The sequence below is a fragment of the Rattus norvegicus genome, chromosome 9 (assembly GCF_036323735.1).
Source record: "Rattus norvegicus strain BN/NHsdMcwi chromosome 9, GRCr8, whole genome shotgun sequence".
Classification (NCBI taxonomy): domain Eukaryota; kingdom Metazoa; phylum Chordata; class Mammalia; order Rodentia; family Muridae; genus Rattus; species Rattus norvegicus.
Window position 1 is genome coordinate 20,813,646 of NC_086027.1, and position 14,094 is coordinate 20,827,739.

General features: G+C 47.7%; 1 protein-coding gene across 6 annotated transcripts in view; it reads right to left on the minus strand.

Annotated features, from left to right (window-relative positions):
• The window catches only part of Usp49 (ubiquitin specific peptidase 49), a 64,505-nt gene that overhangs the window by 10,469 nt on the left and 39,942 nt on the right, over positions 1-14,094 (minus strand). For 5 of the 6 annotated variants that reach the window (XM_063267083.1, XM_017596410.3, XM_039083485.2 and 2 more), the window contains exons 3-4: positions 2,859-4,233; positions 1,511-1,715 (exon numbers count right to left, since the gene is read on the minus strand). In XM_063267083.1, coding sequence (XP_063123153.1) covers positions 1,511-1,715; positions 2,859-4,205 — 1,552 coding nt within the window. In that variant the 5' untranslated portion in view covers positions 4,206-4,233. Of the gene's footprint in view, positions 1-1,510; positions 1,716-2,858; positions 4,234-7,748; positions 12,804-14,094 lie in introns of those variants that run through there. The other variant, XM_006244435.5, reaches the window with a different exon arrangement.

The following is a 14,094-nucleotide window of genomic DNA, read 5'->3' on the forward strand; positions in this document are numbered from 1 at the left end:
GCAGACACACAGGCAGACACACAGACATGGACTCCACATTTGTTGTGCACTTCCATTTGTGCATGCTGGGCATTAGTACAGTGACACAGAAGGGTCTGCACATGATGCCCGTGTAATCACACAGAAGAGACCCACTGTAAGTTAAACCAGTGACCCAGAGACACTTCTTTGTGAAGGAGCGTGCCGAGAAAAAGAAGAAGAAAATGCCTAGGAGGCTGTCATTTACCACATGCCTGTGAGTCTGTTCTGTCGACCATGTAGGTCCTGGGAATCAAACTTGGGTTGTCAGGCTGGGTGGAGTGCCTTTATCTGCTGAGCCATCCTGCTAGCTCAGATCTTGTGTGCTGGTCACTTGCCTGTGGAGGCTAGCAGAATACCGTGGGTGCAGAGCCATCCACATTTGGTTTTGTTATTTGAGACAAGGTCTCTTGCTGGTCTATAGTTTGCTAGGTCGGCCAGGCTGGTGACCAGCAAGCATCAGGACCCACATGCATGTCCTTCTTCAAGACAGCACCACAGGCCTCTTCCCTGTTGGGGCTCCACCTCAGTTCCTTTACCGACTGAGAAGTAGTCTCTTTAGCCCTATCAGCCCATCTCAGCATGAGTCTTAACAGACTTAGATCTATGCACTCAGGACAAAAGCATACTTTCTCATCCTACAGCCCTCAAATGGGAATTTAGATGAAACGGGAACCATTAGACTACATTTGTGAGCCTAGGGCCCCCAAGCATCATGAAGCTGAGTACTAGGGTCCCCCAGCCTGTTTCAGGGACCACTTTCACACACTTCCCAATGACTAAGGCCATCAGGAGTCAAAGGAGGCACCTTTTCTCTTTTGTTTTGGTTTTTTAAGACAGGGTTTCTCTGTGTAGCCCTGGCTGTCTTGGAACTTGCTCTGTAGACCAGACTGGCTTTGAACTCACAGAGACCTGCTTGCTTCTGCCCCCCAAGTGCTGGGATCAAAGGCATGTACCACCACCGCCCAGCAGGAGGCATTGTTAGTACTCTAAGGAGTGTGTGCATGCAGGTGTGCTTATGTGTGGTATGTGTGGGTATGTGTGGGTATGCGTGGGTATGCGTGGTATGTGTGGGTATGTGTGCGGTATACGTGTGGTACGTGTGGTATGTGTGGGTATGTGTGGTACGTGTGGTATGTGTGGTATGTGTGGGTATGTGAAGGAATGCATAGGTGTGCGTAGGTGTGCATGGTGTGTGTGCTACCGTGGCAGGCAGCTATATCCATTCACCTTTTTGTGGTTCTAAGGATTGAATTCAAGTCACTAGGCTCGTGTGCCAAACACCTTTACCCACTGAGCCATCTCATTGGCTCAGGTCTGTTTTTAGTACTGTAATCTCTGTATTAGCTACTCCAGAGGCTGTGAGAAGTCGATCTTTAAAAGATGGGTTAGAGCTCTTAGTGCAGGAGGTGTTACTGTTGACTGAGGGTCAAAAGCAGCTCCGTAAAGCACGGTCCACTTGCAATCCCTGCCCTCCTCATGCAGCACTCACTGTTACACTGGTCACAAGCGTAGATTCTCCCCTCCAGGGCCTCTGTCTCGGTGAACTTGGCTAGCATTTCAGTGAGCAGGCACTCTGTCTGATTCAAAGGGACAAACCCCTTCTCTACGCAGTGGTATCGTTCAGGAAATTCCAGGGATAGATCCCAAAAGGGCTCAATGGTATTGGATTTATAATTGCATGATACACATGTGACCTAGAATGACAAGATTGGTTTGCAGATTATAGTTTCCATGCTTCCCACATAGAACACATATAAATTTACCAACCGCTTCTCCCAAAAAGCTTAATAAGAACTCAGACTTAAAGGCACTGGAGCATACTCTGTGGGCTGGTGTTTCCAACCATGCTGTAAGTAGCTGCAACTGAGGACCCACAAGACACCCTCTGCCTGCTCCCAGTGAACGCTGCCTCAGGAGCGATGGTAAGCTACCTCTGAGGCACTGAAGGAACTGGGCTGAGGAAGAAATGACAGATCACTGTCTGCTTTGCTTGCCCTCAAATCACTCCCTTTCCCTTGGTGCTTCCCTTCCCTCCCTTCCTCCCTCCCTCTCCCTTCCTCCGAGATAGATTCTCCTCCTGGCCTGGACCTCATTACAGAGCCTAGATGATCTTGACCTTTGATCTCCTGCCTCAGCCTTTCAAGTGCTGGCATGATGACATGCATGCTCCTCTCCCACTGCAATATTCCTAGGTGCCATTCACAGGCAGAATGGGGCCTCAGTTTCCCTTCCATGCCTACTCATTAGTCTTTCCACAATTTTAGTAACTGAGGCACACAACCTCTGCATCTCACTGTAGAGGCCTTACCTTCCTTAACTTGCCCACCCTTTCTTTAGAAACAATCCACAACAGTGCTCTCTGTACATATTTCTATAAGGCCTGGGAATCTCTGCCCAAGTCTTGACCTGGCTAACGATCGGTCCTGAAATGGAGAGGCAGTGGGGACTGGAGTCTGTAATCCCACCTGACCTGTGGAGGCAGGATGGGCAGACTCTAAGGTCATCCTACATAATTTGGGGGTGAGGGAGGTGTGGGCAGTGGGAAGGAGACTTGCTTGGGTCTTTGGCATACTCCTAATTACTCCTAAGTACAAAGGAAGGTTCTTTCAAAGGACTTTGGAAACAGACTTCTCTGCAAACTGTCCAGTTTACAAAAGACCCAGACAGAGCGAATACCCACGTTCACCTACATGGTCACCAGTATAGTGTCAGGCATAAACAACCATCTTGAAACATTGCAGTCACTGAAAACACTGGCTACTTAATTAGCCCAGGAATCTGGAAGCCCAAACTACCACCCAAGCTTCCCACATTGTTTCGGGTGGGCACACACCTACCTGACTGAGCAGCTGCCCATGAAATATAGTGTTCACCACCTTTAAGACCTGCTTGGTGAGCTTCCTCTGGGAGAAGGGGATGAGGATCCGGCGTGTGGAGCCCTCAGACTCAAGCTCCTGCTGTACCTTGTGCAGCAGTTCGCAGAGAAATTCCTGCGCATCCTGCTGATCGTAGCCTCGGAAGGCGGGAATCAGGCTCCACACGGAGTGAAGCATGGCAAAGGGTGATACCAGCGCCCACTTCCCAGACCACATGACTCGGAAGAGGGTGTGCAGTTCGTGGCAGAGAGAAATGTGCTTTGAGCTGGGTTCCTTGTTCTGAATGAGCTCTAGGCTCCTGCTGATGGAGGCTCCGCTGCTCCAGCAGAAGCCCTGAGGTTCGAACCCCTGGGCCCGGTCACTCCTTACTGAGAACCCCGCGGCAGTGCTGCTGGCTGGCCTGCTAGGGATCTGAGCCTTCCCGTTGGTTGCTTGGGGAAACAGGTGCTCGGAGGTGGAGGGGTCGAGGTTCAGGAAACATTCCCGGAACTTCTGGAGGTGGCTGAGCACCTGGAGGATGGAGTTCATGTAGCAGGTGTTACCCAGGTTGCGCAGCCCAGTAACACCCGGGGCCACCGCCAGCTGACGGCGCGGCTTGAGGGCAGCAGCGGACATGCGCCGGGAGGTAGCGAGGGTAGCAGGGCGCACGGCCACGGGCCCGGGAGCGTGCAGGAGCAGGCGCGCACTCTTCCGCGGCGGCGCGCTGGCCAGCTCCTCCAGCAGCCGCCTCTTGACCTCGCGCCGTCGCTGCCGCGCCGCCTCCTTCTTACGCTCCAGCGCCTCCTCCTGCCGCCGCTGCTCCAGCTGCGCACGGCCGCGGGAGCTCTTCTCAAACCAGAGCCGCAGCGTCTTGGCCAGCAAGCGCTGGCGCCGGTACCACAGAGCCGTGAGCATCTGCGGCTGTCCCTGAGGAGTACGCTGCGGCGGGACCACGTCCTCGCCTGCAGCTGTGGACCGCAGCGTCCGCCCACGCCTCGCGGGCAGGTCCTGCTTCTGGCCTCGAACAGCCAGGAGGGAGCTTCTTAGCAACTTCAGGTCCCCTTCGGGGTTGTCATTGAGCACGTAATCCTTGCACAGGTAGCAGAACACGTAGAGATCCCGGACCTCCATGGCCAGCGGGTGTCCGGTCTCTTCAAAGTGTTTTAGTGCATGGTCTTCAATGTAGCGGCCGCAAGCCACGTGGGAGCACTTGAGGCAAGCCCACGCAGACTCGGTGGTGGCGCACTCCAGACAGCACCACTTCTGGGGGTTCAGGATGGAGTGATCCTGGGCGAGCCGTAACCGCCCTACATGTTTGCATCTATCCATGTTTTAGCGCAGTCGCCACTTTCTTAATCTGGCACCACGGAGCCCCCAAAAGAAAAAAGAAAGAAGAAGCAGAATTTAAGGAAAATAGAAAAAAAGAGTTGCAACTGGTATTCCTGTGTATTAGTTTTTAATTAGAAGACTGTCCCTTGGGCTGGAAAGATGGCTCAGCGGTTAAGAGCACTGACTGCTCTTCCAGAGGTCCTGAGTTCAGTTTCCAGCGACTACATGGTGGCTTGCAACCATCTGTAATGGGATCTGATGCCCTCTTCTGGTGTGTCTGAAGACAGCTACAGTGTACTCATATATATATAAAATAAATCTTTTTTTAAAAAAAGATTGTCCCTTTCAAAGTTGAAACTGATATTTCAAATACCACAAGGAGAGAGAGACAAGGGGCTCAAAATAAAACCTTAGGTCAATTTCATTGTATTTCAAAGCACAGGTATAGAATAAGGGAAAGACAGACAGTGGGGTGGTTAGGGAGGAGGAACACGCCTATAGAAGAAGGGGAGGGAATGGGATAGGGGGCTTATGGACAGGAAACCTGGAAAGGGAATAACATTTGAAATGTAAATAAAAATATCCAATAAAAATAAATAAATAAATAATAAATAGGAAAAGAAAGACAAACGACACCTAAGGAGGCAGAGGCCAAGCCTCAGTTTAAGGAACATTTGATAAGCTAGCATTTCTGGAGAGCACTTTTTACAGAAAGAGTGGCAAACTCATGTGTTTACTGAAAAGCAAATTCACAGATGGATCTGATAGGACAAGAGGTGGTATGGCTTCTGGGACGACAGTGTTCAAGCCAACTACCCAGGCACAAGAAACAAGCAAACAGAAGCTTCCCTTCTTCCACCCTTCTGTTTGCAACTGACTCACTCTGTAGCCCAGGCTGACCTCAACTTGGTGATGATCCTCCTGCCTCAATGAACAAAATGCTAGGATTCCTGCGCTCTAACGCTGCCCCCTGCCCTGGGTTTTGGTCGGTTTGGAGCCTCACTATGATCCCCTGGCTGGTTTGGAGCACACATGTAGACATGGTTGGCCTTGAACTCACAGAGATCTACCTACTTTGCCTCCCCAGAATGTATGGGATTACAGGGGTGTACCACCACATCTAGCTTCTAATGTTGCTTTTTAAAATTCACAAAAGAAATACAGTAGGCAACTTCTCCAAGGGAATTAAGCCCAGCAAATATTTTTAAAATATTATATTATTTGGAAATTCAAGTTTCCCCAGGATTAAAAATATTCTAAAGACAGTTCTTTAAATTTAATCAATTAACTAATTAATTAATCTTGATACAGGTCATCCTCTGGATGTCCAGGCTGCCCTCAGAGTCACAGAGATCTACCTGTCTCTGCCTCTTGAGTGCTGGGACTAAAGGCATGAGCTGCCACACATGGTTATTTTTGTGTGCTGTCTGTCTGAAGGTTTGTCCTCATGCACACATGTGACCACGGAGGCTGGAAGAAGTCAGAGTCCCCCGTGCTGGAGTTCCAGGCAGCTGGGAGTCCTGACGTGGCTGTTGGGAGCCCTGACGAGGCTGCTGGGAACCAGACCCAGCCAGTCCTCTGAAAAGCAGGGAGCACGCAACTGCTGCGCTGTGTCTCCACCCGTAGTGGTGATGAATGTGCTTTCCTCTCTAATTCTTCTCACTTTCTATTCCCGAGACCAACAGATCCATATTAGAGGTCTGTAGCTAAGGTGATGACCTGAGCCCAGTCCCCAGATCTCAGTAGGTCTGATGAGGGAACATGCATACCCCAGCCTCATACACATAAAAATGATTGAATCGCGTAGTCTGAACTTTTTTAAAATATTGGCTTTACCTTAATGTCCTCATTAATGGGAGGAAAAAAACCACTCTAAAAAGAAAGAAAGAAAGAAAGAAAGAAAGAAAGAAAGAAAGGAAGAAAGGAAGAAAGAAAAGAAATGAAAAGAAAAAAAAGAGAGAAAAAAGAAAAACTCTCCGGTCACAGGAAGGAAGGAATCTGAACTTTCCATCAGGTAAGTCCTCCCAGGACCTAGCTTCAGCTGTATTGTTTGTCTACTCATTGTTCTCATGCTCATAGTTTGCTACTGATTTGCTGCTGTGTTCCTTCCCTCTAAGTCATTTCTCTAGATGGGGCTATTCATGCTGACTAGATAGAATCTCCTTTAGAGAGGAGTTCCTGTGTTTAATTTCGTTTTACTCCCTCACATGGCCCAAACCTGAGCGTCAACTCTGGGTCAGACATCATCATCAGGAAGACTCTCCCAGGGGCTGGGGCAATGGCTCTACCAGAGCATGTGCATCTTCAACACTAGGGGGAACATTACTCTCCCAGTTTGAAACAGAACTGAAAAATGGATTTTTGCTTACTTAGGGCATAGCCAAATCACAACACACAAAAATGAGAACTGAAAAGACAAAAGGTAAATGTCCCTCAGCACAGTGGCACCGTGAGCGGGTCCCTAGGATGTACTCAGATCAAGCACAGGGGACACAAAATTAGCCATGAAGAAATGAAGGGAGAACGGACTAAAACCAGAAACTACTAAGTTTCTGTTTTACAAACTGTATTTTCTGCCCCCTGCCCCCTGCCCCCAGGATCAAACTTCTTTAGCTCCCATCTACCTCCTTGGAACTATATACATGAGGGACAAGAATCTGAAAAGGGCCCACATATCCATTTTAAACAAACCCCAGAGATGGGTCTTGTACATAGAACCCTATAAACGCTGCATTTATCCAACAAATTAAGGATGAAGAACTCAGAAACCAAATAAAGAAGTCTACTTTCCAAATCCTTTCCCACTTCTCCAAAGACAGGGTCTCATTTTGTAGCCCTGGTTGGCCTGGAGTTTTCATGTAGAGCAGGTTGGCCTCAAACTCACAGTGATCCGCCTCTGCCTTCTGTCTGAGTGCTGAGATTAAAGCTGTGCTCCGCCATAACTGGCAGTTCTCCAAATTCTTCCACTCAGACCAACACTGCCTAAAATGACAGAATGCTCTCCCTTGCTTTCCAACAGAGAATCTGGTTACTGTAGTAACTAGTCACATGATTACCAAGCACTTGAAAGATGTCTAATGGTATTGCAGGACTGAATGGCTTTTTAAAAAAGATTTGTTTGTTTTATGTGAGTGAGTACACTGTAGCTATCCTCAGACACACCAGAGGAGGGCATCAGATCCCATTACAGTTGTGAGCCACCCCATGTGGGTGCTGGGAATTGAACTCAGGACCTCTGGAAGAGTAGTCAATGCTCCTGACTGCTGAGCCATCTCTCCAGCCCAATATTTTATTCTTAAGGTATAAGAGAAAATATAATTTATTATCTAAGAAGGTGTTTAAGGTGGGTATGGTGGTGTATACTTTTGATCCCAGTATTCAGATAGATCTCTGGTCTTTTTGAGGCCAGCTTGATCTGCATAGGATAGCGAAGGCTGCATAGAGAGATTTTTTTTCTAGACAAAACAAAACAAACAAACAAAAACCCAAAACCACTAAAACAACAACAAACCATCCCACAAAAAATAAAGTAAAAGGTTTTACCTGGACATGGTAGCTCACACCTCTAACCCCAGCACCAAGGAGGCTAAGGCAAGAGGATCACAGCAAACTGAAGGCCAACCTGGGCTACATAGTGAGTTATAGGCCAACCTTTGTTGACAGAACAAAGAAAGACCCAGGCAAGCAGGCAGGTGGGCAGGAGAAAAGGCAAAGGCAGGCAGGCAGACAGGCAATGCAAGACTGTAATTACAATGAACCCAGCCTTCTGAACTTTTATATTTATGGCTAAAACAAAAACCTAAAAGTAGGCCAACACTGAGAAGAGTGGATATTGCTAAAGTCAGAAACCCTTGGCTAAAGGGCAGTATGTGTGTGTTGGGGAGGGGAGGGGTGGAGGCTGCTGGCTTCTCTTTGCCTTTATTCCCACTCTCCATGAACAAGGAATGGTCAGAGAGCAAGCTAGGGATACTCATCGTCAGAGCACAGCACTGGAGAGGCTGAGCTACCTGAGAGAGATCCAGAAGTCCTAATTAAAAGTACCCTTTGGGGCTGGAGAGATGGCTCAGCGGTTAAGAGCACCCGACTGCTCTTCCAGAGGTCCTGAGTTCAAATCCCAGCAACCACATGGTGGCTCACAACCATCTGTAAAGAGATCCGATGCCCTCTTCTGGTGTATCTGAAGACAGCTACAGTGTACTTATATATAATAAATGAATAAATAAATCTTTAAAAAAAAAGTATCCTTTGGGGGTTGGGGATTTAGCTCAGTGGTAGAGCGCTTGTCTAGCAAGCGCAAGGCCCTGGGTTCGGTCCCCAGCTCCGAAAAAAAGAAAAAAAAAAGTATCCTTTGGTGCTCTGACCTGAGAAGTTTGAAAAACCCCATGACATTCCTAGTTGTGTTTTCTCTCTTTCTACCCCAACCCTGACCCCCTAGCCTTGTGGCTGAGGCTGAGATGTAAGTTCTAGTTACTGCTCCCATGCTGTGCCTGCCTGCTGTCACGCTTCCTCACCATGATGGCTATGGACTACGTCTCTAGAACTGTGAGCCAGCCCCAATAAACTCTCTTCTCTGAGTTGCCTGGTCATGGTGCTCTGTCACAGTAGTAGGAAAGCAACTAGGACAGCAACTTAGTGTGACCCTGTCTCATTGGTCAATGATAGAGTGCCTGTCCAGCATGGTTAAGGCCCCTGTTCAATTCCTAGAACCTCAAGAGAAATAACCCCCATCTCTGTGTAGGGAGACGGCAGCTGAGAGCTGGAAACCAGGTTGTATATAAGAATTACATTTGTAAGCTTCATGTTTAGTAGTTTAGTTTGCTGGGTCATGTCTGGAGGTCAAGGGACTTTTGGAAATTGGTTTCTCCTCTTCTACTATGGGATCTGGGGACAGGACTCTGGTGGTCAAGTTTGCATGGCAAAACCTTTATCTGGCCCAAGGTTGTGGGACTTTCGGGGGGCATGTGGTTGGAACTGTATGGCATGTGTATGATATGTGCCTATTTATATGTGTGCATGTTCATGTATGAGATTAACATATGCATGCCCATGGAGATCAACAAACAGCGTTGGTGCCAGCCCTTGCCTTCAACTTTGTTTGAGATAGAATCTCTGTTGTCCACCACTCTGTACCAGCTGGCCCACAACTTCTAGGCTTCCCACCTCACCTCAGAAATCTAACAGTAGAGCTATGTGCTATCACACCTGCCTTTACATGGGTTCTGGGGGTTCAAACTCAGGTTCCTATGTGTACAGGGTAAGTGCTCTACCCACAGACACGTTTCCCCAAATCTTACCTTCTAAGCCATCTTTCTAACTCCAAGGATGTAATTTAAAAATTATATTTATTTACTCAGCTTATGGGAGTCTGTATGTGCCTGAGTGTGTGGTGGTCAGAGGACAATGTGTAAGAGCAGTTTTCTCTTTTCATCATGCGGGTCCCTCCTATCTAACTGAGAGGATCAGGCTTGGTGGCAACTGTATTTTCCTGTCAAGTCATGTCACTAGTCCCTTGAGGGTATAGGCAGATGGCTCAGTCAGTAATGTGCTTGTCACATAAGCAAGAGGACCTGAGTTCAGATCCCCAACACCCATGTAAAAGCTAAGCATTGTGATGCATGTTGGTGGCTCCAGCTGTCAGTAGCCAACTGCTGAAACTGAGTCAGTGAGCTCGTCAGTGAGAAAGCCTGTCTCAGAAAATAAGGTGGAGGGGCTAGGAATTTGATTCAGTGGTTATGAGCGCTAGTTGTTCTAGAATATGCAGGTTCGATTCCCAGCATCTGCGTAGTAGTCCACAACAGTCTATGTAACTCCAGCTCCTGGTGACCCTTTTCTGGCATACATGCAAGCAAATCACCTATACACATAAAATAGTAAGTCTAACGGACATGATTAGGAAGCCTCATTGGGCCCACTGAGTGTCTGCAATAGAGACTGGAGTGTGTCAGCACTGCCATGCCAGCAGTCGGCTACCAAAGAGTATTTTGTTTTGAGATGGGGTCTCCTGAACCCAGTCTGGCCTTGAACTGTGATCCTCCTATCTCCCCCACGTAGTGAGATTGCAGGCATGGGTTACTCTCTTGGCCCAAATGTACGGTCGCAGACAAAATTCACTCAAGCTCAAAGCTTAAACTGTTTTCCTGGTGCAGCCCAAGCAGTGGGACTGGAAGTGTCCTTCCTAGTGTCCCCACATGGCTGAAGATGTCTTTCCACACATGGCCATTTGTACAGAAGACACAGCTATACGTTAAGAACTGCTGGCAGAGAAAAGAAGGGGCAATTTCTGTGAACAAAAGCCATGCCTTCTATCTGTCTAGAGTTTTCCAAGTGATCCTGGAATGGATGCCAGTGTGTGTTATTTCAGGGGCGGCTCTGAGACATGAGGACCCTGAGTCCTGTGCACATGGGCTACTCTCAGCATGCCAAAGTGGATCTGCCAGGACAGAGACCCATTGGATTCTGTGTGAATCAGTCAAAGGCCTTAAGCACTTGATTTCAAGAGTAACGACAAATGTCCAAAGAGAGGCAGGCAAGTAAGCAGGACTGTTAAAGCACAGTAAAGGAGAAGGTGACAGACCCTTAGGTACTTTACTAGGGAATAAGCCAGGGCTGCAGATGTAGGTCAGGGCTGCAGATGTAGGTCAGGTGGCACAGCGCTCACCTTCTGTGGATGAAGCCCTGTGTTCTATCCCAGCACTTGGGAGGTAGAAGCTGCAGAGTCAGGGAGGCAAGGCCATCCTTGGCTGCAAAGTGAGTTAGGCCAGCCTGGCTACCTAAGACCAGCCAGAAAGCTAAACAAAAGCAACAATAAGATTTTATAAATCAGCCACATATGGAATCCACTACTCGTTTTTAAAAATGCAGAGAGGAGGTGGCTTTGTGTATAATTAAAAACACAGGACATGGCTGGATGTGGTGACACATGCCTTTAGTCCAAGCACTCAGAGGCAAAGGCAGGCAGATCTTGGTGAGTTCAAGGCCAGCCAGGGATACACACAGAAACCCTGTCTCAAAAAACCAGCAAGGGCTGGAGAGATGGCTCAGCGGTTAAGAGCACTGACTGCTTTTCCTGAGGTCCTGAGTTCAATTCCCAGCAACCACATGGTGGCTCACAACCATCTGTAATGGGATCTGATGCCCTCTTCTGGTGTGTCTGAAGACAACTACAGTGTACTCATCTACATAACATAAATAATAAATCTTTAAAAAAAAACCCAAACAAACCAAACAGTATGTGAAAAAAGCAAAGGAGAAGAATATTTATTATTGGTCACGAGTGCCCTCCTGCCTAAGGCCACCCAGACAATGAAGAGGAACCAGGCACACTGTGTTGTCCTGTGTGTATGTGAGTAGGGATGGAGAGAAGTCTATACCTTCTGAGGGAGAAAAACTGTTAATTTTCAAAAGGAGGAGGCAGCATTGAGATTTGGTATTTCAAAGGTCTTAACTCAGGCACAAGGGGAAGGAGACAGCTAAGAGCTGCTCCTACAGAGGACCTAAGTTCAGTTCCCAGCGTCCATGTCAGATGGCTCACAACTGCCTGCAACTCCAGCTGCAGGGATCCAAGGCCTCTGGCTCAGTATACACACTGTACTGGCTGGGTTTGTGTGCAATTCGATACAAACGTCATCAGAGAGGAAGGAGCCTCAGTTGAGGAAATGCCTCCATGAGATCCAGCTGTAAGTTTCTTCATTAGTGATCAATGGGGGCAAGCATGGTTGGGCAGCCCAATGGCGGGTGATGCCATGGTCCTGGGTTCTACAAGGCAGGCTGAGCAAACCATGGGAAGCAAGCCAGTAAGCAGCACTCCTCCGAGAGGCCTCTGTATCAGCTCCTGCTTCCAGGAGCCTGCCCTGTTTAAATTCCTGTCCTGACATCCTTCAATAATTAACATTGGTTTGGAAATATACATAAACTAAACCCCTTCCTCCCCAACTTAAATTATGTTCATAGTGTTTTGTGGCAGCAATAGGAATCTTAACTAAGACAGACAGGCTGACAACCCACACTCGTGCACACCAACATTCAGGCACTAGCCCAGTGACCAATGTTAAATCTAGAGCAATATAGTTTGCCACACTTTCACTAGGAAACAAAGCATCAAGACAGGCAGTCTAGGGGTTGGGGATTTAGCTCAGTGGTAGAGCGCTTGCCTAGCAAGTGCAAGGCCCTGGGTTCGGTCCCCAGCTCCGAAAAAAAGAAAAAAGAAAAAAGAAAGGAAAAAAAAAAAAAAAAGACAGGCAGTCTAATGATAGAAACGATGTGGTACCTAAGAAATTCTACTTTCTACTCTCAGTGAAGGAATTGTTCACATACTCCCTTATAGTTAAATCGCTGAACCTAACCAAGACCCTGGTAGACTTGGCTAATGGTGGCTTTGTCTGAGACAGGCTTTATCCTAGTGCCTCTACAGAGCCTAAAGTCCTATGAGAACCAAGAAACAGGTCATGATTTTACCCAGAGAGCTTCATTTAACAAGTTATTCATAGTGAGACCTTAAGCAATTAGAGAATATGTTTTTTAATTGGATTTTTAAAAATTTATATTTCAAATGTTATCCCCTTTCCTGGTTTCCCATTCATAACCCTCATCTCATCCCTTCTCCCCTTCTATGAGGGTGTTCTCCCACCCACCCCTTCCCGCCCCCCTGCCTCCCCGCCCTGACATTCCCTTACACTGGGGGCGGGGGGGTCCAGCCTTAGCAGGACCAAGGGCTTCTCCTCCCATGAGAATATGTTTAAATTAGAAACATAAAACTGCTATCTTTTCAAAATAAATTTAAAGGTTTTATCCTATACTTTCCACTTTTCTAAAGTCTTTCAAAGTTATTTAATAGCAACACTGAGTTAGGTAGTAAGGGTCCAATTAAGATGCTAAAAGCGAACAGTGCAGTTGAATTACAGGAGCCGAGGTAGCCTCAGCTCGACCTTCAGCCAGGGATGCCACTGACTCCCTGCAGACTGTGCTGTGTGGCTGGAATATAAAGGGTCTTCTTTCAATGAGGCATAGACGGGTGTCAAAGACATGAACTGTGCATGAACTCTCATCCTTGTGTAGGACAGAGCGCAAGCCCAGTGAGCAGGCCCAAGAGGTAAAGACTGGCCTGGCTCTCAAACAAAGGACAACACACTCAGGCAGTGTTCTTGTAGTTCACGTCCATGAGCCTCAGCACTGCTGCTCCCGTTTCCAAAAACAAGCAAAAGAAACAAACAAAAAAACCAAAAAACCCCAAACCAAGCAAACCAAAACCCTCAAACAACAAAGCAGCTTTCTGCCTGATAGCCAGTCCCTGCTAAGACGTCAGAGACTACACAGAGCAAACATGATTTCAGTAGGGAAAGCGACCATGCCAAGCAGCTGCGAATAACTGAGTGCAGGTTCACTCACCACAGCAGAAGTCAGAAAGCAGCGTGGGGGACAGGATACTGCATGAGCAAATGCAGGCAGAAAGAAGAGGTGGAAGGACGAGTTACGGCCTGAGACCCCGCAGAAAAAGGAAGGATGAGGCTAGTGCCGCATTGGCTCTGTGGGTCCTGAACAGTAAGACATGAGAATGTAAAACGTGAGCCTTGCTGACTTCACTTCCCTCACATGTCTGATGTCGCCTGTATAGCCTGATTACAAACGTCAATGAGGCATGTTTACAGCAAAAGACAAGGTAGTTACTTCACGGTGACTCCATCCTACTATTTGTTAACACAGAACTGCCTGGTCTAGCCCCCACACGTCTGGCTCCAAGGATCCTCGTCTCAGCCTTCTGAGCCTGTGGACTACAGGTATGCACTACTACGCCTAGCTAAATACAGAACGGGATAGCTATGAAAATCAGTAGTTATCCTAAAGGTAAATTTTCATGCATGAAACACATGTTATCCAAATCTGTTGTCCCTAT